Here is a 25,214-nt window from a genome sequence, read left to right as displayed (position 1 = left end):
TTGAAATATCAATCATTTTTCTGTAAGTTGATCCAAAGGAGTGCAGATACGTGTTACTGTCAGTTAAAATCCTACATGTTTTATTTTCCATAAGTTCTGTGAAAAATAATCTCGGAAAACGTAAATAATTGGAAAAAGTTGTAAGAATACAGTAGAAAAACCTGCTAAGGTGATAACTAACAACAGTGTTTAATTAACACGTTAGTGTTTTTCAGGTTTGAAATTATTTGATTTGTTTCATTCATTGACGTCAGTTATTCACTGCTAGAAAACAAGACCTTTTCATCTAAGTTGCAATTTGTTAAAGTAAACCATTGATAATGGAAACTGTTTAAAATTTAGATCTGAGGTTTAGAATGATTTGTGTATTTTTATCTATCTTGTCATAAAGTACTAGCAAATGCTTTGAATTCCTAGTCATATTTGTTTTCTAGGTGACTGCATTAAATGCTGTTGAAAATATTTTTACTTGTTTATAACACATATAATGATATATATATATGTAAAAAATGACCAACTTTCCGATGTGGAATGTTAAGTTTACTTATACAAATCAATGTAAAATGTCAGTCGTGACTTCTATGACTTCTCATTTAGGTGGTAAATGAAGATGTTGTTGTACATGTAACATTATACATTTTGTCATGATACCAAATTTTACACGCTCTGTTGAAATTTAATAAGGACAATTAGTACAGCTAGTTTTATTAAATCAGAGAGGCTTGTTAGCCAAATTGCTGCTTGTAATTTACATGATTAAATGGGCTATTTTGATATTGCACGCATTTAATTGGATGTTTGTTTTGTATTTAGCCGTTGAAAAGTAGAATATTTTCATATGATCAAAAATGAGATTCTTTTTTAATTCTTTTGAAGAAGATGTTTATGTTTAAGTTGTGACATAACAATTTGATTTATAGATATTGATAGTACAACTGTACTAATAACATTGCATTGTGGGATACCACAGACAATAATATCCCATTATATTGATTCATAGGATTATATAAACTGTGTTATATATATTTGTTGTTGACAATTTTCACAGTTTTTTAAAAGGCATTTGTCTGAGGTTTCACGTCACTAAATTACACACATTAATGGATTCTTTTGGTTTTCAGCATTTGCATTTGTATTTTAAAAGAAAACGAGGAAATTAATGAAACATGTTACACAATTTGCAAAAGTACTTCAATTGCTATGAAATAATTTAAGAACAATATATGAGCTTCAACTCTTATTATTCGAACATTAACCTTAATTCAATTTTAATTTTTCACAGTTTTATTTAATTCAAGTCAATATTCAATAAACATGTTACATAACACGTGACACTGGTGAAAAACCTTGAAAGAATAATTGCTAAACACAAAACATACAAATATTTACTACATTACAGAATTTATTTGTTTACCGCTCACAAATTCGATTTAATCATTAATTTTTTGACCCACCGACGCCTTCTTAAAATACATTTCAAAATTCCTTATAAACCTTCACCTTACATGCACTTTGAAAGGCAAATGCTCTTGAGCTAAATGCAAAGTTAACTTGTTAACATTGTTATGGATAGGAAATATTACAGGGCTATATAGAGGCTGCTGTTCTATAAGTCTGGAGTGCTTCTGTTGTCATAGACTGTTAGAAGCAACTGTTTTACCTGTGTTGTTGGGTCTATGACATTTACCAAAATATTTATTTAGTTGTCAACTCCAAGTTCAAATAAAAAAATCGAAAAAAAGTGTACAAAACAACAGCAATATTATTTTATTTAAATACAGCATCAATAAATATTTCTGACAACAGAAATTTTTTATTAGTATGCTGTAATTTGAATCTTATTATTTCATTCTAATACTACCAAAAAACAATATACATGTATACAGGCTAATCAGTTATTTTGCAATTTATTTTCAGGTGACTGTTGAAGCTTCTGTTGAACATCCATTTTTTGTTTTCCATCAAGGATGGTCATCTTGTGATCCACAACGTACACTCCAACGATATGGACTTGATTGCCATAAACTCTCTGTTGGCGATAGATGTATATCGCTGACTCATAAGGAAGTGGCGGACCGTGCTGCTGAACTTTTACAACAGCAACAACAACTTGGTGATAATCCAGCTTATAGTTTTGGTGAAACTGTCTCGGGCAATAAATCAGGGATATCAACCCAGGGCTTGGACCTGAACAGGTCTCAACACAGATAAGAATTGTCAAGCCTTACAAATGTTGATATTTTGGATTGAATAGACCTTTCATGGTCATTTTGCAGACCTTAAAATATATATACTTTTGGCCGTATATGGTCATTATATAGACCCTAAATGCTGTATGGTTGACCATATATGGTCATTTTTGTCAGACCTTAAAAACTGTTACTGGCCTATTTGGTCACAATGTAGACCTTAAAACTATATCAGAATATGAATCTCTGAATGTCGAAATATATTTTTAACATGATTAAGACATATATGCTGATTCATTTTTAATATACGACCCCTTTGCAGGGAAAAAATAGTATAACTAGTATTAACATAGGTCTTATGGATATAATTTTTATACATAATGTATAATAATCAACATTTCTAAACACATTGGTTCATTGTTATCTTCTGTTATAAAGATACAAGTCTTATATAAATGCACACATTTGCACAAAATGGCTGTCATTCGCTGCATCTTGGTTTAGTCAGATCTGCATATAGTATAATTTTGATTTGATTGAATTTCTAACACTGCAATCTTTCATAGTTTCCATTTTTACATGTATTTAAACAATTTATGACATAGCTGCCATACTTGTCAGAATTTCTTAAACAAATCTTTTATTATATTTCACAGGAGGTTAGATAGGAAAGGAAGATTTGAAATTTTATCATCAGATTTCGTCAAAGCATGTGCATTCAAATCAAACTTTCTAAAGATAATGTTACATCAGACAATTTAATTATCAAAAATTGTAGAAACCCTGAAACCAAAAAAATCAAAATACTTTGTTAAAATAATTAACAGTTATTGAAATTGAAATGCCTTTTCAGAAAATTATAAAATACAGTGCCTTAGACAGTGTTAAGATATTTTCCATTCAAAATTTTATTTTTCCTTAATTGTAACTTTGCTGCTTTTGGATTTGAAATATTCAGGATATGTTCACATAGATGATATTTGTGGGTTTTTTCTTTATTTTAAAATATTAAAGGGAATTACATGTACACATTCTGTATGGTTCGATGATGGAAGATAAGATCTGTGTGAAAAGTGGGACTTTTGATTTCTAATTAGTAACATTTTTTAATGATTTGAAAAAAATTGAACAAATAAGTTTTATTATTTGGTGAATTTCAATTTCGGTTCCTTTAAAGGCTTTCTTTTCTACATGTACAATCTAAGCAACAGATAGAATAAACTTGGCTTAAAATAAAATTTAATGAATTCAAATTCATAGCCACATTAACTTTCAATTTACTTATGGGTAGAAAGAAATAAGGACATATGAGACACAGCTACTCAAAACAGCTCAAGTTTACCAGCAGACATGTACAAGTAACTGTAGAGCCAGCAGACTTGTACAAGTACTTGTACAAGTAACTGTAGTACCAGCAGACATGTACAACCTACTGTAGTGCCAGCAGACATGTACAAGTAACTGTAGTGCCAGCAGACTTGTACAAGTAACTGTAGTACCAGCAGACATGTACAAGTAACTGTAGTGCCAGCAGACATGTACAAGTAACTAGTGCCAGCAGACATGTACAAGTAACTGTAGTACCAGCAGACATGTACAAGTAACTGTAGTGCCAGCAGACATGTACAAGTAACTGTAGTGCCAGCAGACATGTACAAAGTAACTGTAGTGCCAGCAGACTTGTACAAGTAACTGTAGTACCAGCAGACATGTACAAGTAACTGTAGTGCCAGCAGACATGTACAAGTCATTGTAGTGGTTTCTGGATTGATGAGCTCCTCCTCATTGACAACCTCCAAAACCAACTTGATTCTAAACTACTTGTAATGGATTTCAAGGGAGACAACTCAAAATTTGAAATCGGTAACAATGTCTGTTAATGGTAGAACAATTAAATTATGAACAACTAACAAAATCTAAACACTAAAAATATTCATATTTTCTACCATTCACTGCTTTTAAGAAAAAAAGTAGCTTAAAAATCTTGACTATTATTCTTATTAAGTTTTAGTAGAACTTAAATCCATAAAGAAAGACTGCGATTCAGTGCTCAAGACTTTTAGATTTGTTATTTTATTTACTGTTTAAGGCTATCTTTTGCTTGTTAAGTTTGTTCTTATGAAGGATATGAGATTTTAAGTTAAGTTTACAAATTGATTTTAGCTTGTTTTCATTTGTAAATGGCAAATCACATTTTTAGAAAGCTTTTATGATATTTCATTCAAATTTTGTTATTGTATGCAGTAATTTTTTTTAAAAGAAACTGAAAGTTTTATATGAAAGACAAAGATTTATTTTTTCAGTTGAATTAAATTAAGTTGACTATGTTTTACCAGTAGAATGATATTTGTTATTCAGAGATCTGTAAAACCTTTAAAACTGATTTGGAAAGAACAAAATAATTGAAAGCTTTTTTATGACATTGAATTAGAAGACAGTGTTGTTATATAGTGGTAATCATATTGTGATATTTATAGATATTTTCTGTAAAAGATGTTGTCATGGTTACCTGTTTTTCATTGTCATGGTAACAATCACCTTTTAAGTTGTAACAGTTATATGTATTTTATTTGATGGAGTGGTTACAATATAATTTTGTTAAAATTTAAAAAAAAGTTTTATTTTAAAGTTTTGATATTGTAATAGGAACTGTGATTACAAACAAATTTTGATAACTAGAACTCACCCAATACATTGTTTTAAAACAATTTCTTTAGAACCTGTATTGAATACTTAATATTTAGAACACAACTGAATTTAGAACAGATATTGATAGTCCCATGGGTGTTCAAGAAATCAAAATATCAAAGTAATTGCTTAAACATAATCAAGGTCTTTTGGTACATGGTATGCTTATGGTCTGGGATTTTATGTTAATGGGAGGGAACTCAATAAAAATCAATTTGCTTGAAATTTATAATAAACTCTTTTAAGTTATCAGTTTTATTTCTTGCAGCTTAGAAAATTAAATTAATATATAAAAAAAATATTTTTAATAATTTGGATCACATCAGAATTGTGCATTTCTTTGCAGCATATTATGCTCATTTATTTCATCCACATCATAAAAGAGAATAAATTCAAATCCCTGAATATAAAATCAACAAACCATCTGCATACACATGTACCATTTAAAGACTTGCACAAATCAACGATTGTAAAGTAATGATTTATGAACTTGTTTATATACTATAATTGTTATAATACTTATGGAATGACTTATGTTTTGTCATCTTGTATATCAGATTATTAAGTCTAAAAAATTATTGAATAGTTTCATCTTAATTTCTGTAAGACCTATTTTGTAATCTAGCTGTTGGGCTAGAAATATCTTTTTCATGGTATAACTCCATTGATATGACCTGGCATAGGTTTACTGACTGCTTTGTAATTGAGGGACATTCTGTTCAGGGAAAAGTAACATGTGTAACTGCTTTCTCATTGTATAATAAATATCTCCATCCAAACACATTACTGATTATTACCGGACATTAAATAATCGTGATATTTCTTAAGTAGAATGTTTCTCAGTTACTTACCTATTTTTTTCTATGTCAAAATCAGGTAGAATAAGTAATAGACATTTCCTTGACAAAAGCTTAAGTTATCTCCCTTTTTGTTTATTGATGTAATCATTACAAATCAGGGAACTGTACATATATTTGTCATTTACAAAGAAAAGTTGCCTTAATCTGGGACATGATATGTTAGCTCTACCCAGCCTTAATTAACAGTTTATTTAAATACCATTTTAAAATTTGAAGACAACATAAACATAGTTTGGTTATAGATGCAAAATTAGGTCTCATGGTGAACTTTTTATCGAATATTTTTTCACAAGGCTTTCATTGAAATACTGTTATTCTTTGATGATGAAAGTCAAGTGGTAGAATATTATATCCACTGATATGTGGTTTTTCAGTGCTACAGGAATAATTATTCTAAAACGCATAGAAATTTTCCCCTGTGTGCTGTTATTGGTTTGAGGTTGTATCAATAAAACATATGATTAACCTTTACTTTAAGTGCCTTTGGGTAGACCACTATTTCGAAACAAAAATAAGTTGACATTTGCATTCAACAATTTTTTTTTAAAGAAGTCTAAATGATTTATCAATTCCATTTCAACTGTCATTAATTTGGTTTTTTTTTCAATATTGCTTTCTAATCATGAGATTTATTTCAAAAACAGATAACTAGCATCCTTCAGAAGTGTTAGATTTCAAGGAGAATATAAATAAATATTGCATGGCCATCCACTATTAGAGAAATGCGAAACGATTAATGATTTCAAGTATGTGTGAATAAATTTAAAAGTCCCCAATGAGTTTTTAAAAATAGATTGAAAACATAAATATATTGTTATGTAACACATATTGCGTGTTAATAGGATAGCAATTATATGTCGATCAATTGAGAGTCTATCAAATTAAACTGGTCACATGACATCACTGTACTTATCCTTTGAAGTTGGAAGATGATTTTATTTTCACTCATAACTAGCAATTTTATAAGGATCAATTCTTTTATTTTGAAACTAAAATACATTTATATTGTTTTCTCATCCTAAATTAAATAATTTATCTTTCTTTATTTTTAAATGTTACAAAGTATAACAGGTCACACAGTTAAAAGTTGCTTAAGTTACAAATATAGAAAGGGATTTCCCCCAAAGTTGAAATTTGTATTTTAAAGATTCATCATAGATTGCAAGATATTTTCTGCTGGAGTATAAAAAAGTACAAAAAGGGGAAATTTTATCCAATGTTTTATTTTAAATCATTCTTTTATGTTATTTGTAAACTGTTTTACCATATGATAACAGATGATAAAGACCCTGTATGAGTGTATTTTATTCATGGGGCAGACGTTATAATTCACAGACTGGTTAGAGGAAAGTGAATATAGCCGGTGTACGCAATGAATTTACCCGTAGATCTCTTTGTTTTACTACTATATTGTTAGCCTGGAATCATTTCCTGGGTATTACATAAGTGCTATTATTAGATTGTTGTTATTTGTTGACTTCGTTGAACCATGATATGTAATGGATTTGTTGAGGGGTTAAAACCTCCAATACTTTTGAAATACTTACAAAGTATTTCATTAATGTAGTTGTGTCAAATAAAAAAAAGATTTTTATCACAATTTGTCTTTATTTGTTTGATTGCCTTATGTTCCAACAAATTTCACGAACATGACAATTGTTCTTATTTTTATACGGCCGTAACAAAATTTTGGGATCATATAATAGTATGATGTCCTCATCTGCGTCGTCTGAAGACACATTAGTTTCCGGACAATAACCTCAGTTCAAATGAATAGATCTTTATGAATTTTTTTCAGAAGTTTTAATACCACTAAAGGAAGGTTGGGATTGATTTTGGAGATGATGGTCCCAACCGTTTAGGAAAAAGGGGCCCAAAACAAGCATTTTTCTAGTTTAAGGATAATAACTTGTGTAAAAGTATTTCAATTGTTCTGAAATGGTAACACAATGTTTAAAACCACAAATTGATGATTTGGATTCATTTATGGGGTTATGGGTCCCAAGTTTAGGAATTAAGGGCCAAAAAGGGACCAACAACAAGCATGTTTCTAGTTTCCAATGTTTAGCTGTATGAATCTCTCTGAGATTGTACTACAAGGTTCCATAATACAAAGGAAATGATGGGATTTGAGTTTAAGGGTTTTTGCTTAAAGAGGGGTTTCAATGAGTTGGGGATTTTTGTTTACAATTTTTTTCAGGGATTCCGTTTATCAAAATTTTTCAAATTTCGAAATTTTGAAAAGTTTCAAGAAAAAATCTTTAATTGCACAGTATTGTGCAATAGATTTGTTAGATCTTTCACCACATTTATTTTGTGAAAAAAAACTTTATTATGTCAAAAATTCGATCAAATTCCAAATTCAAACAGTATTAAGCTTGAATATTGTGACCAAATTTACCCCAACCATTCAGGGTTGGACCACTGCATTCGTATAAAGCAGTGCCCTGCACAGCACCTGGTTTATGCCTGCAAAGAAGGTTACAGAATCAACAGCATAGTAATGCTAATCTGTTGGGGGCTTAAATCTTGACCTCAATTTAATTGTGCAGCAATTTCTTAAAAAAAACCAAGCATTTTTTAGCTCACCTGACCTGAAAGGTCAAGTGAGCTTTTCTCATCACTTGGCGTCCGTCGTCCGTAAACTTTTACAAAAATCTTCTCCTCTGAAACTACTGGGCCAATTTCACCAAACTTGGCCACAATCATCCTTGGGGTATCTAGTTTAAAAAATGTGTCTGATGACCTGGCCATCCAACCAAGATGGCTGCCATGGCTAAAAATAGAACACAGGGGTAAAATGTATATTTTGGCTTATATCTTTGAAACCAAAGCATTTAGAGCAAATCTGACAGGGTAAAATTGTTGATCAGGTCAATCTCTATCTGCCCTGAAATTTTCAGACGAATCCGACAACCTTTTGTTGGGTTGCTGCCCCTGAATTGTTTTTTTTAAGAAAATTTTGCAGTTTTTGGTTATTTTCTTGAAAACTATTATTGATAGAAATAAACTGTAAACAGCAATAATGTTCAGCAAAGTAAGACCTACAAATAAGTTAACATTACCAAATTGTCAGTCAACCCCTTATGGAGTTATTGCCCTTTATAGTCAATTTTTTACAACTTTTCGTCATTTTTTGTAACTTGTACAAAAATCTTCTTCTCTGAAACTGCTTGGCCAAATTTAACCAAACTTAGCCACAATTATTATTGTGGTATACAGTTTAAAAAATGTGTCCGATGACCCCGCCTACCAAACAAAATGGCCAACCTGGCTAAAATTAGAACATATTGGTAAAATGCTGTTTTTGCTTAATATCTTTGAAACTCAGACATGTAGGGCAAATCTTTCAAGATTTAAATGTCCCTCAGAATAAGATCGATCCCCTCACATATTTTCAGATGAATCGGACAATCCGTTGTTGGATTGCTGCCCTAAAATTGGTAATTTTAAGGAAATTTTGCAGTTTCTGGTTATTATCTTGAATACTATTATAGATAGAGATAAACTGTAAACAGCAATTATGTTCAGCAAAGTAAGATCTACAAATAAGTCAACATGATGAAAGTTGTTAGAGGACCCCTTAAGGAGTTATTGCCCTTTATAGTCAATATTTTAACAACTTTTTGTCATTTTTGTAACTTTTACAAAAATCTTCTATTCTTAAACTACTGGGCTAAATTTAACGAAACTCGGTCACAATCATTAATAGGGTATCTTTTAAAAAAAATTCTAATGACCATGCTAATGACCCCGCCTACCAACTAAGATGGCTGACATCAGTAAATACAGTAACAGGTGAGTGACACAGGCTCTTGAGAGCCTCTAGTTTTATGCCCCACCATATGCAATGGGGGTTTTAAGTGTAACCATTGCTTTCCACCTGACCCAATTTCATTCCCACACTTAACTTAATTCCTCAACCAAATTTTATAAATCACAATGCTAAGAACTGAAAATTGTAGCAATGGTTTAAATCGGGCAGTGAGTCACTTACCTAGAGTTATGCCCCTTAATGACTTGGAAAATTGCAAATGTTTTCATATATGCACTGTTACTAAGTTTACCTCATCCAAATTTTATGAAACTTTAATGAAAAAATTTGTATGCAATGCTAAGAACCACTACACCTGTACTGATTTCTAATTTGGATAATAAGTCATTTACTGTTCTAGAGTTATGACTCTTTTTATACGAACACAAAAATTGAAATTTTTTTTGGTCGTATATTGGAATGACCTTGGCGTTGTCATCGTCTTCTGAAGACATTTGGTTTTTAGCACTATAACTTTAGTATAAGTAAATAGAAATCTATGAAAGGTTTATGACCATAAAAGGAAGGTTGAAATTGATTTTGGGAGATTTGGTCCCAACAGTTCAGGAATAAGGGGCCAAAAAGGGCCCAAATAAACATTTTTCTTGGTTTTCGCTCAATAACTTTAGTATATAAATCTATGAAATTTTAACCTAATTTATGACCACAAAAGGAAGGTTGAGATTGATTTTGGGAGTTTTTGTCCCAACAGTTGAGAGTTAGGGCCCAAAAGGGTCCAAAATTAAACTTTGTTTGATTTCATCAAAAAATGAATTATTGGGGCTCTTTGATATGCCAAATCTAACCATGTACTTAGATTCCTAATTTTTGGTCCTGTTTTTAAATTGTTTTACATTAAGGTCCAAAGGGTCCAAAATTAAACTTATTTTGATTTTAACAAAAATTGAATTCTTGGGGTTCTTTGATTTGCTGAATATAAACATGTACTTAGATTTTTACTATTTGGGCCCAGTTATCAAACTGGTCCAAATCGGGGTCCAAAATTCAACTTTGTTTGATTTCAACACAAAATGAATATATGGGGTTCTTCAATATGCTGAATATTAAGCATGTATTTATATTTTTAATATTTGGGCCCAGTAATCAAATTGGTCAACATTGAGGTCCAAAGGGTCTACAATTGAACATTATTTGATTTCATCAAAAATTGAATTCTTGGAGTTCTATGATATGCTGAATCTAATAGATATAGGAAGATGTGGTGTGAGTGCCAATGAGACAACTCTCCATCCAAATAACAATTTAAAAATTAAACCATTATAGGTTAAAGTACGGCCTTCAACACGGAGCCTTGGCTCACACCGAACAACAAGCTATAAAGGGCCCCAAAATTACTAGTGTAAAACCATTCAAACGGGAAACCCAACGGTCTAATCTATATAAACAAAACGAGAAACGAGAAACACGTATATATTACATAAACAAACGACAACTACTGTACATCAGATTCCTGACTTAGGACAGGTGCAAACATTTGCAGCGGGATTAAATGTTTTAATGGGATCAAACCTTCTCCCTTTTTCTGAAACAATAGCATCACAACATAGAAAAACATACGATAAAATATCAACTGGCAGACTTAACTCAATCAAAAAACGTATGATTACACAATGAACCATGTATTTAGATTTTGGATATTGGACCATAATAGGTAAAGGTCCAATTTAAAATTTTTTTAAGTTTTCAAGTTTAAGTTCTTAGACCACATTCATTCTGTGTCAGAAACCTATGTTGTGTCAACTATTTAATAACAATCCAAATTCAGAGCTGTATCAAGCTTAAAAGTTGTGTCCATACTTGCCCCAACTGTTCAGAGTTGGACCTCTGCGGTCGTATAAAGCTGTGCCCTGTGGAGCATCTGGTTAACTTTTGCATGTGACTATTTTGTCTTCAGACACCTGCATTTTTTATTTTCATTTGGGTTTGTGAATTACTCACTTGTTATGAGTATTAGAATAAGTATATATGGTGTATTTGGATCTTTGCAAGCAAGCCATACATGTCGGTCAGACAGGGACCACCTGAGCTCAACTTCATTTCATGCATGGATCATGATCAATGTGATCTTTTCATAGACAAGTCTGTAGTCTGTATACAGGTCAGCTATATTAAAATAGTTAATGGAAGTATTGTAAGGTGTTTATTTCTGACTGGCAAGTTTCATTTGGCCTTGACCTCATTGTCATAGGTTCATTGTTCAATGTTTAGTATACTATAAGCAGTAAATAAACTGTATTTTGATGTTCAGAATGATTGAAAGGTTTACATATCTGTGTCTGCATGGTAAGTTTCATTTGACCTTGACCTCTTTTCCTTGGTTCATTTGTTAAGTTTTCGTGGTTTGGTCTGTCTATAAAATATTACAAGCTATAGATCAGTTATAGTTGATGTGTTGGTTGTTTGTAAGATGTATATTTAATTATGTCTGGCAGGTTTCATCTGACCTTGACCACATTTGCATAGTTTATTTGTAAATGTTAAGATAATATATAGTTATTTCTGTTTCTAAGATTCTTGAAGCAATATGTCAACCATATTTGGTGTATGGAATGATTGCATTGTGCTCGTGTATGTCTGGCAGCATACATCTGACCTTAGACACATTTTCATGGTTCATCAATCATCATTGACCAATGTCAAGTTTTCCATGGTTTGTTTTGTTTTTTAGACGCTACAAATGTACAAGCAATAGGTGAGATATATTTGGTGTATGGTATGACTACGGTGTACATATCCGTCTGGTAAGGTTCATTTGACCTTGACCTCATTAACATGAATCTTTGACAGTAATTTTCAACTTAAATTCAATCATGATAGTTAAGCAAATGGTAAATTACAGCATGTGGAATCTCTCTAGTTTAGTTTCCAAAGTTGGAGTTTCCAAAGTTGGATTCTGTCTGAATGGCGTCAGGCCGTGCAAATGACAGGCACAAAGTTTGACACTTAAAGAATATCTTCACAAAACTAGCTTAAAAATGTTCCATGGGGACAGAATTTGGCCACATTTCCAGATATTATCTGTTCAGTTTTATGCCCAACCAAAATCAAATTTTATTATATAATGCTTCTGTTAATAGATGAAGCAATGAAAATCGAATATGTTTGTCATCGTTTTTACTTGTATAAGAAAGAGTGTTTGTGGATCGAAGTCAACCAAATGGTTTCCCCATTATTCAATGATTTAATAGCTGAACATGCCTACTTTATGCGTAACCCATCTCTAGCTAAGAGGTTTCGGATTGAAGGTCACATGAATGCCGATTCAACGAGATCAAATTATTCACTTGCAAATGAAAAATTCATCAGAACGTTTCTTTGCTAATTTTACAAAATTGAAGCTAACTGGCTGTTAAAAGAGAATTCAAATTTCACTATTTCAATGTCATTACTAAAAATATAAAATCAAGTTCTACCGTGAAGTATAACAGTCTCGTGAACTATTAAGCACTAGTATACGGAGAATGATATAATCTTGATTTATCATGAAAAACGTGTCTTCTTTAACCTAGATTAACTAACATTTATCAGTCTCATCATCTTTAATTGAAGATTCAGTTTACATGGTTTCTCTGTCATCATTCCTGTCTGATACGTCTATTACACATAATAACAGTCTCATTTCATACCAGGCATAATGGGCTAGTGATACGTTTAGCGGTTTCAAACAATATGAAAATTGGAACTGTTCAAGGACTCGAAAACACGGAAACAATGATACTAATATGTCACTGTTCTCTTTATGGTCAAATTGGTTTAACAAAAACATTAAACAATACCAACATTGTGTCGCATTGTGCTGTTGTCGGGAAGGCCCTCCAGTGTCTGGCAATTCAGGCGCGGATACAAAGGGGAGGGTCAGGGGGTTGGACCCCCCTTTTTTTGGGACGATCAATGCATTTAAATGGGGACATGTAATTGGACCCCCTTTTGTCCTTGGTTAGGACTCCCCTTTTTAAAATAGCTGGATCCGCCCCTGGTCATATAGATTGGAACATTCTCCTCTGCAAGAATTTCGTCAATTGCAACTGTAGCTCCTATGGTAGTTTAAAAAAATATGATATTTATATCTACTATTTTGACTTTAAAGCGCTTAAGCTAAACACAAAACAATTATAGCAAGACTGATTTATATGTCGTTGAGCGTACAACTCGCTTAGTTTTAGTTTTATATGGTGATCTTCAGGAACTCAGTAATTTCTTTCATTCTTACGAACGGTAGACGATTGATTATCATTTATTTTACTTCATCAGTAACTACCATAATCTGAGAACAGTCAGTATATCTAACATATATATGTTCCTGCCATAATCATAGTTAATTATTCGCATCCATTGATAATAATGACGGCTAGACTTCCAATTAAACCCCATTTCTATATGTCAATTATTATTCCGTCCACAAAGAGGGGTTAAAAAGGAAGTCTTGGATAAATAAGCAAGCATATGTGAAATGATAGCCAATGAGACAACTCTCCATGCACAAGAGACACAAATGACACAGAAATTAACATCTACTACAGGCCCGTAGCCAGGAATTTCCAAAGGGGGGTTCGTTGGACTCACAAACTCGACTTTAACAGTCACAATTCGAACAGAACGTTGACTTTAACAGTGCTTATTTGTTTTCAAGGGGGGGGGGGGGGGGGGGTCGTCCGAACCCCCCTGGCTACGGGTATGTACTAGTCACCGTACGGCTTTCAACAATGAGAAAAACCCATACCGCATAGTCAGTTCGAAATTATTAAGTTCCGCGCATGGAAAACATGAAAAAAAATATGGTCTTTGCAAAATAGATGTTAATCTTTTAGATATATCTATGTCTGTCGGATCTTTTGATAACAAACGGGCGCTGCCGAGCGGTTACTAAATCGGCTCTCACTGACATGATTGTAGTGTTAGGTCATTTCAAGTTTATACGACCGCAATGGTCGTATATTGGTATGACGTTGGCGTCGTCATCGTCGTCCGAAGACATTTGGTTTTCGCACTATAACTTTAGTATAAGTAAATAGAAATCTATGAAATTTGAAAGAATATGCAATTGAATGCGGTTAATATCACATTTTCAGCAAGTAACGCTTCCGCGCTTCATGTAACATGTGATTGTCACTTGCTTTCATGTTGTATGAATCTAAAATAAAATAGCAAATGCATTGATGGACAGACCATATATATACAAACGAATAAATACCGAAACACTTAATAAAAATAGAATTTAAGTGCAATCTTGTTAATCTTTCAAGCTCGTTTTTCAGCATGTAATTTTAAAATTGCTCGTAAACTAAATATTTATCAGAGTATTTGGCATTACAATTTAGTGAAATGATAGATTAATTAGTGGGCTGCTAAGAATTTAGATTTAAATTATTTGGAAATGTCCCAGTGCATTGTTAAAAATAAACATTGGGTATAAACATTATGTAATAAATTCAACATAAGTTATATTTAGAATTTTAAAAATTCTGGCTGAAAATAACTTTTCCATTTGCCTTCCTCGGCAGTTTGGTCCCAGTCACGTTTGTAGAGCTTCAAACACAACCGTGGAGTTATTCCAAGTTTTAATCCAATGTTAAATATCAATGTGATTGAAAGCCTTGAAATATATGTCAATGAAACAGCACTCTAACAACACAATAAAAACCGAATCAGAAATCTCAAATGTTAACGTATTGTCTTCAACAATAGACAGTATTTATATCATATGTCAAGCTCTAAATCATTCCTAGTCTAGACTAGTCTTCAATAGATTTAATATTTACTTTCACAAATCTGTCATTAACAGTTACGTCTCTAAAGTACACACCACTGTAAGATCACAAACGATGTTTCTGAGTTGGGACAGGCGTGTTTACATTTGAAAGGTTAAAACTAGTTTCTTAGTGCTCCAGCTTTTCTTATGCTGCGTTCATCCGTAATTCGAATAAAATGGAAGTGTTGTCGAGGCATTAATTAATAGAAATACAAAAGGTATATTGACAAAAGCCAATGTGTTTTAACGCCCAACTGCAAAGGTTGATAGATGATTTGTTGTTTAACGTCCAGCAGCAAATATTGCATGTGTATCAGGACCAACAGGTTAATGGTATATGCACTAGGTGACCTTCGGCTGTTGTCTGCTTTATAGTCGGGTTGTCTCTTTGACACATTCCCCATTACATTCTCAATTCTATATGAACCGGCCTGCATTGTATACATACCGATACGCTAAACCGGCTGTTAACGTGTTGGTTCACTATGTGACAGTCCACAAAAAGACATGTCACCTTCATGGTCACATTATTCAGCTCAGAGTGGACAAGTCTTAGCACTTGTATTACTATGATTGGCACTTGCTCACTCAAACATATCGCCATTACAGCAACAAATCATACCATAGACCGAATACATTTAGCCTATTGCTTGTAGCATCCGAGAAACAGACCTATAGTAACAAAATCTGAACATTGGCCAATGAGTCATAAAATGAGTTTTAGACCAGATGGGCCCTGCCAGACAACATATACCCCTGCTATCATTCAATACACCGAATAGAGTTAATATATTGCTAACATTATCCAAGATAGAGAGAAAAACATAACCTTGAAAAATGTACTGATCAATGAACCTTGGAAATGAGGTCAATGTCAAATGAATCAACAAGTCGAGCGTGTTCACCTTACATCCATCCCATACATTTATGTTGCTTATAGTATCTGTGGAAAAGGCCAAACCACAGCATCTAAACATTGCTTAATGAACCATGAACATGAAGTCAAGGTAAAATGAAACATGCCAGACAGACATGAACACCTTGCAATCATACCATACTTCAATACAACTACAGATGCTAAAATTGCTTCTATTATTTGAGAAACAGACTAAATAAAATTGAGAATGGAAATGGGGAATGTGTCAAAGAGACAACAACCCGAAAAGCATATAAACGTCACATTACCAATGAACCATGAAAATTAGGTCAAGATCCGATGAACCTTAAAAGCGGACATGTACACTTTACAATAATTCCATACACTAAACATAGTTGCCCTATTTATTGATTGACAAATTTGTGTTGAACGCCACTTTCAGCGCTATTGTTCTTTTTCGTGGCGGTAAGTTATTATTGGTGGAGGAAGCCGGCGTGCCTAGAAAGAATGACTAACAACATGTAGTAACAGTGACAATCATAATCAAATAAGATTAGAGTTGAATGCACCTGCCAAATCCGGGATTCATACATTGACAGGCTAGCGATACAGTATTTCGACCATTTAGACCACTCGGCTACCGGGGCCCTAGTTGACTATTGCTTAAAGTATCTGAGATACGGACTTGAATACACAAAAAAAAAACCTTCATCCCTGATCCAAGAAAAAATCTCATCTGCATCGATCCTGTAAAATATCGCGGACCTTTAAATTGTTTAAAACCGAGAGATTATGAACTTTCCCACAAACACGTCACCACCTTGATCACCGATCCAAGAAATAATTCTCTAAATGAGAGGGGCCCTTACTGACATCGCTTAAGCCTGAGAGTTTGAAAAAGAGCCAAACTTGTCGTCCTCCACCAGGAACGAATTGGAAAGAGTTTCGTCATATCATAAGAGATGCTCTTTCATTTATTCTGTTGTAAAAATTGGTGTAAAGGGAGATGTTAAATAAAACAAAGATATTATATAAAAAGTTGAGAATATTCGAATATCACGAATTTGTTTAGATATTAATAAAATAATTAGTAGTACTAGTAATACGCCTTTTGCAAGATTACTCAAATAACGCTTTGTTTTCACACTGGCCGACAAAGCAGTCAGTAATTTTATGAAGCATTTCAAAGCAATGCTCCACTATATACAAGTCAAACATTAGTATTATCCCTTTCTAAAGCTAAACACTTCATAGTACCTACTTTGTATTGGCTACCTAAAATACATTAAAAATGTTAACTAGTTCCCTGACTACTATTAATGTATTGTAATGAAGTATACGTAAATAATGGAATTAATTATTTTTTAATGTAAAAAAATGTAGGATATTTTAAGTAAATATACGTGCTATTGGTGGTCCCGTTTCAATTCGGCTGACAGTTATGACTTTTCGACTTTATATTGCATTTCCTCAAAAGTTTATCAAACAGAAGCTTTTCCAATTAAATGCTTCTTTGACAAATGTTATTGCAAAATTTGATAGCGTTCTCTTATAATGAAAATGATAAACTGGTAAATACACTTCAGGGCATACGATACAGTTGTGATCCTGTATTTCACCTTCTAGTTGACAACACTGCGGGAACTCTATTCTAAATAAAGGAAACAGTTGTATACCGCTGTTTATTCGATGATAAATCGATTGAAACAACAACAAATCTGGGTTCCAAACTAAAACACAGGGAAGAGGAAAACAACGAAACAACAGAACCACTGAAATAAACAAAAAACAAACGACAATGCAACACACACAGAAACGAACTATAATATAACAACTGCCATTTTCATGACTTGCAAAAATAAACGACAAAAAGAGAACATTTTAAATTGTTATTTGGATGGAGAGTTGTCTCATTGGCACTCACACCACATCTTCCTATATCTATTTATTTATTCCTATAGTACATTTTTTCTTTTTTTGACGGAGATGTTTCTTTGGACCTATCTTACGGTGTGAACCCCCACACCCCCCACCCCCCAATTTCGTTCGCTGTTCTCGTGTCTGTAGGATATGTAGTGACGTTTTGGGAATCAATTATGAACGTAATCTTTGTATTATTATTGTGTATTTAAAAAGTCAGGGATTTGCTACCCAAAACAACATAAAACCTTTTAATGCATCGTACCTTTTACAATGATGTTGTTAATTGAGCCCGTAACTTTTAATACGACCCATGTTAAATCTACTTCGATTATACGACTGTTTTATTCTGAAAGGATCCTTTTATTTTCGTTTTATTCTATCAGTATAGATAATGTAGTTGATTTTACTCTTTTGAACTGATTCATATTATGTATGTTTGTTGTGTAGGGGAATCAGTTTTATTATATCTTTGATGAGTTTTTACTATATCGAAAGGGGTTTTCATATTGCTGAACACTGTTCAATGTCCTTTTGTTGTTTACATTCTTTTTATTACGTCTCTGATGGATAACGGTCTAACTGTCAAGCATACCACATCTCTTTATTTTTAAATCAATGAAATAACATTATCCAAGTTATCCCTCTAAAAAAAACTTTAAAAAATGGACATAAATTTTAAAAAAAGTATTTGAGAAAACGAATTTATAAAAGTTTATGATTTATTTTTCTTTCAATTAATCTTGCCACAAGAGTAGTCATGCATCTTCGGGAGACCGTAAACTCTACAACTTTGTACTTTTATTTAGCCATTTAGCAATTTTTTATTCGAGCGTCACTGACGAGTCCTTAGTCTTTTGTAGACGAAACGCGCGTTTGACGTACAAAATTAAATCTTGATATCTATGATGAGTTTATTTTAATATTGCCTACATTTTGGATAGCTTATAATGTTAGTCTGCTTTCTAGGTGACATTTAATCCACGTCTGAAGTTATTCACATTTACTACAGAAAGACATTCACTACTACAAGCTGTTTATTGCATTATCTCTATTGTTGTTGCTTTTGATGTCTATTTCTGCAATTAATGACTTTTCCTGAAAGTGATTACCGTGAATCATATGTATGAAATGTACACTGGTAATTATATCAATTAACAGTTCAGATGATCGCTCCGTCAGGTATTTACAAACTCCCACGATCTCAGCTGATTACGAAAACAAACCAGAGAAACTATTTCACCTACATTAAGAATGTTTGCTGATTTATTTGGGTTCTGACTGATGCACTATTCATACCTGCACAGAATGTCAATATTTGCATCTCAATAAGAATTTCTGTAGTATCATGGCGTGTTGTACTTAGTTCGGACTTGGCTGATTTCTTTGTCTGTGCTGCATCATTTCCATATTGCATTCTATTAACTGCTTATTTATCTGATCGTACCAGTAACCTGTTTCCTTTAAACTATTTAAGTGTTGCATAGTTGTTGAGATATATTTGAACTCTCGTGATTAGCTACCTTATTTGCAATTATAACCAAATCTCCTTATTTTCACATGGCCATCTACTCAATACACAGAAAAAGACTTACCATGATTTAACAAGTTCCTTAGATACAGTCATATACAGGAAAGGGTCCAATGACCTGATAAAATCGAAAGTAAGTCTACTAAAACAACTGAAAAACTTAGACCCCGTTCACACTAGGACATTTTTATCGATTTAATCTAGACCGGTTCACTTTAGATCGGTTTAAGGGCTAATGTGAACGCATTGAATCGATCTTCAATCGGTCTAAACTAGAACACCAAAAGAGGTAGTTTAGTTTGAATCGATCTAAAGTAAACCGATCTTACTTTTAATGTGAACGCATAGATCGGTTTAAACTAGTACGATTGAATCGAAAATAACGTATGCGCATGTATAGTGGCAAAACTATCTTAGAGGTTAGTTGTTTAACCCATATTTCTCTGTTAAAAGACCTTTAAAACAAACTATAAAGATGTTGTCTTCGTCATAGCATAGATTTGCGAAATCTGTGTCTTTTTTTTATTGTGTTGATTTTTTTTCATTGCAGGAACCCTAGTATTTCCGGCGTCGTGTTGTAACTTCGTTGCTACAGTCATTTTTTTCAAAATTAAAGAAAACTGCAATAACACCAGTATCAAAGTTTTAACTTGTGATTCAAGAGAAACAATAAGTTTATCCAATTTTTCTTTTCCAAGTGTGTGTATCAGTGTATCAACACATAAATTTGATACATCAGTTCTATTTATACACATTGTTTACAGTTTTACGGGCAAAAAGGTTAGACCGATTGCGTTTTTAATTGTAGTGTGAACGCAGTGGTTCAGATTAGACCGATAGAGATCGATATGATTAAAGATAACGTGAACGCTTACTGGTTTTATTTAGATCGATTCAAATTAGATCGATAAAACAAAAATACAAGTGTGAACAGGGTCTTATTATAACGTTACAAAATAAGCACCAATTAAAAAACCTGAAGTTTTCATTCAAAACCATATTACAATTAGAGTTATTTCCCTTTAAATGGGTAAGTTGAAAAATTGATGCGAACAAAACAGATATTTGGTATTTATTTTAAAAGTTTAGATTATCGAATAGCTAGATCACTTATCAGTCAATATTAAAATAAACAGCCTTACACATTAATTGTAAACCTGTCTCAAAATTTGCAGATTTAAGCGAAGAACAAGACCAATTGTGTATTACTATTTCCCAGTCCAAGATAGCGGTATATACAATTCATTTAACTTTCTACTTTTTTTGCCATGGCGTTGTCAGTTTCTCTTCGTTTCAAGGATTTTGAAAGTTTCTTTGGTATCTTTGGTCTATTTTTTTTATCTCTTGTTATACATGTCATATATATTTACGTAAATCCAGCAACACAGATTAATTTACAATGCAGAAATCAAACGTACTATGAAACACAATAATTTGAATGACGAAGTCCGTAATTATGTTCTTCGACTGTCCAATTACCACCAGAGTAAATATAAGGATTTCCTGTCTTTTCCTATTTTCTTGTAATTACAGTTCTTAAAAGATCTATATGTAAGAGCTTCCTATCGCCATAACACGACATTGATAACAACAGATATATGTCCCAAGGTTAAATAAGTATCCTTGCGCACATAAAAATTCGAGCTCAGACTCATAATTCATCTATGAACGAACTGTTCACGGATTATTTTTTGGGGTATTTTTATATCAATAATGTCACACCCTTTTACTGGGTAACGAAATGATCTGTGTTCCACCGATTGCTATTAAACCAGTCACTTTAGTGTATAACATATTTGTATCTGTGGTTACGACTGTGATTGCAATAAAGGCAACAGTAGTATACCGCTGCTCAAAAGTCATAAATCGATTGAGAGAAAACAAATTCGGGTTACAAAATAAAACCGAGAGAAACACACCAACTATAAGAGGAAAAAAAGGAACATCAGGAACACTAAAGTGCAATAAAAACAAACGCCAACATACATAGAAACGAACTTTCTGATGACAACTGCAATATTCCTGACTTGGTACAGGACATTTTTAAGAAAACTTGGTGGGTAAAACCTGGTTTTATGGCTAGCCAAACATCCCGCTAATATGGCAATTTTGAATAGGCGGTTGATTTGTAATACGTTGCAAAAATAAAGAAAGAATATGTTAGCTTCTTAAGAAATATATATATATAACATGCATTAATCTAAGGGTATGTAGGTACAAGAAAAGGAGGAAAAAAACACATTCAAGTGTGATAGCCTCTCCTAACTATCCTTTGTGAAAAATACTTGGAACATTGATACATAGAAACATCCCAAGTGACAGATTTATTTTAAAAGGGGTCCTGTTGTAGAAACGCTCTTTGGAATTTTGACACCGTTTTTTTTTTAATCGGTGGTTTAAGCTCCCTGTAGCTTATGTTGTTTGTTATGTTAATCTATACACTACGTAACTATACTCCAGATCATAGTAGAAGGTATTTATTTATTTAATTGTCGACAGAATGGTAATATGAAACAATTTTTGGCTACTATATATCCCGAAGAGCTTGATTCAAGTTTCTGACTTCGTAAACTGGTACCCGGTCGTTAAATAACAAGTTTGACGATGTTTGTATATTCTGAAGGCATACGAAATAATATACAGATCTTTACAGAGGGAGCCAACAACCTTCCGACTTAGCTTCTGGGAAAAGCTGACATCGTGCAAGTGCCTACGAAAATACTAATGAAATACATCGAAAATTGCAAGGAACTAAATCTATCAGAGTAATGTCTTTACGCTGTGATAAAGCATTACAATAGAAACAAACACTGCAAGCAACAGGAATTTAACAAATTGTTGGCATGGTAGAAAACAGCAAAGCTTAGTCATTTTTATATTTATATACAAATTTCTCACCTGTTTAAACAGGTGCACCAAGAATGCAATACACCTGAATCTATTAAAAATCCTCTGTTCAAACGCACTTTCTCACAAACTTTGTAAGACGAAATAAAATTAGTTACCGTATGACTTATATCGACAGGAATATCTGAAATTTCACAAGATTGTATCACTGACCTTGACATTTACCTAACAACCTGTAAGATGTGCATTCTGCAGATGCAGTATTCATGAATCACAACAATTGAAGTCGAAGCCAATCGAATGAATGACTTAATCTGTGCCGTTATTTTAGGATTTGGCACTTGCAACTGGCCGTCTGCCGAAATACTTCTTCATAGACGCAGGAATTTTCTTACTATGAAATCATTCAATTATGTTGCATATCTGCAAGAATTTGCGTAACATTTTAAGGTGACATAGTTTTTGGATTAATCGAAAGATCAATAATGATGTATGTCAACCTTACTATATTTGATGGCAAGCTGATTACAGCTCGAGACTGTACTTATAACTCCCTTAATGAAAGAAATATTAAATAGATTATTGCTTTAAATTGTTATTGTTGATTACTTAAAGTTTAGCAGCAAATATTTCACACATATTCAGGACGAGTGATATAAGTATCATCAAAGGAAGTTAGACTTAATAAAGTATTAATTGCTTTGTTATTGCTGACTGCTTAAAGTTCAGCAGCAAATATATCTAACATATTCAGGACGAGTAGATATTAATACCAACAAATGGAAAGGTTTTGAAAACATATGAAAACTTGTCTCGTTACAAAAAGAACAATAAGACAAACCATAAACGAAATCATCAAAACGGTAGCAAGTTAGACTGGTAAAATAAATAATTGTTCAGTTATTTTTGATTGCTTTAAGTTCAGCAGCAAATATTTCAAACATATTCAGGACGAGAAGATAATATAAGTAATTAAAAAAACAACGGCAAAAGTTTTGCCATCAACTGAAAACTGGCCTCGTTATAAAATAGAACAATTAGACAAACCGTTAGTCGAAATCATTTAAAAGTAATTAGACTTTCAAAATAAGGAAATGCAATGCCAACATTAATCAAAGTGCATCATGACATTTGGGTTGCCAATACTGGCTTGTTAATTTAATGTGAAAGAATAAATGTCTTCTCAAGTTCATTTCTGATGCAGACGTTTGTTGTGTATTTTTTTTCTGGAATTTTAATTAAACAAGGAAGGTCAAATAAGCCATGCAATTTAAAAGACATATATGTCAATTTAATGTCTATCATTTAGAAGTAATTGGCGTTTCATTATTGGTACATTATACTTGTTATAATGTAATACGATTTGTAACTGGTAAATATTTAATTCCGTCAGGATTGTTTGGAATTGCATAATAGACTCACTTGTCAATAAGAAGTATATATCTATTCCGAATAGGGAAATTTACTATTGGAAAACTGAAATCATCACATTTGTAATACCATAGTGTTCCTAAGTCCATTACTTTACCTTGTTTCGAAATATGCATGTTATATTTGATATTGCGACCCTGCATAGCAGAAATACATACCCTTACTTCTATTTTTCGACAAAACAAATATACCAATAGCTATCATGCTAATTTATAAGAAGATGTGGTATGAGTGCCAACTCTCAGCCAAGTCACAATTTGTAAAAATAAACCATTATAGGTCAAGCATGGTTCACTATATCATGGAGAGATATAGAAATAAATATGACAAATTATGATGCATTTAAAGACTATTTTATTAGCATTCAACACCTAATTAGTTTCAGATACTTTTGAGTCAGTCAGCAATGATCTGGTCATACATTTCATCCTATTTTTCCAACGTTATCATATATCATTAGGTTCTAAAAGTTATGTATTTCAGCAATTCATCACTAAGGACCACACATTACATACTTATAAGCATTTTGGATAAAGCTGACTACATACATCTAAATATTAATGACAAGATCTCAAAATGAGGCCATTTTACGGAGTTGCACTAAATGTAAAATGTTTGAAGCCCTTATGCCAAGTTGTAAGACTATTCGAATATCAGTGGCAGATCCAGGAGAGGAGTTGTAACCCCCCTTTTTTAATGATCTGTGCTTCTGAATGGGGACATATGGTTGGAACACCCTTTTAAAAATTGGCTAGATCCACCCCTCAAAATAACAATAAACAGACTAATGTCTTGTCCATATATAAAGAATGTTATCTAGGAGATATGTAATACTTTTTAATTATGGAATTAAAGGGGCCAAAAAATGGTTTGATCATATCTTCTTTGCTTTGAGGCCGTAAAGAATCTGTAGAGTCTGTAGTGCATTTGCAGCAATGGACTCTTGCCAATATTGTAGACAAGAATACAAATCATCACTAAATTCTCTTATTTAGTCGATTTTGAATTGTGCTTTCACTGTTTACATTTACTCTCCATCTTCCTTTTTCAATTTTCTAAGCACTCAGACAATTAAAGAGTACCATTAGGATTCAAATATGATGGTATTGGTAAAGAAAAACCTTGCTGCTGAGTAACTTTTGACAACTACAGGCTACATTTGAGAAAAATGACTGAACTGATATACCAATTTCTGCCGTCGCCATATTGGGATCGTTGTAATTATAGTTACAATTACCAGTTCAACACCAGCGATAAATGATACATATGTGTTTGTAAATAAATAAT

The 25,214-nt window shown here is 32.6% G+C and overlaps 1 protein-coding gene and 1 long non-coding RNA gene across 10 annotated transcripts in view; both read left to right on the top strand.

Annotated features, from left to right (window-relative positions):
• Positions 1–3,579, top strand: part of LOC134721266 (homeobox protein 2-like) — a 55,913-nt gene extending 52,334 nt beyond the window's left edge. For all 9 annotated transcript variants that reach the window (XM_063584117.1, XM_063584125.1, XM_063584118.1 and 6 more), the window contains one exon: positions 1,918–3,579. In XM_063584117.1, coding sequence (XP_063440187.1) covers positions 1,918–2,211 — 294 coding nt within the window. In that variant the 3' untranslated portion in view covers positions 2,212–3,579. The remainder of the gene's footprint in view (positions 1–1,917) is intronic.
• A 5-nt stretch (positions 3,580–3,584) lies between these two features.
• On the top strand, positions 3,585–7,337 carry LOC134721268 (uncharacterized). The gene is made up of 2 exons (XR_010107833.1): positions 3,585–3,848; positions 3,937–7,337. It is a non-coding gene; the product is annotated as an uncharacterized LOC134721268 (long non-coding RNA).
• The last annotated feature ends 17,877 nt before the right edge of the window (positions 7,338–25,214 follow it).

The sequence above is a fragment of the Mytilus trossulus genome, chromosome 6, assembly GCF_036588685.1.
Source record: "Mytilus trossulus isolate FHL-02 chromosome 6, PNRI_Mtr1.1.1.hap1, whole genome shotgun sequence".
Taxonomy (NCBI): domain Eukaryota; kingdom Metazoa; phylum Mollusca; class Bivalvia; order Mytilida; family Mytilidae; genus Mytilus; species Mytilus trossulus.
This window is presented reverse-complemented; position numbering and strand designations above follow the sequence as displayed.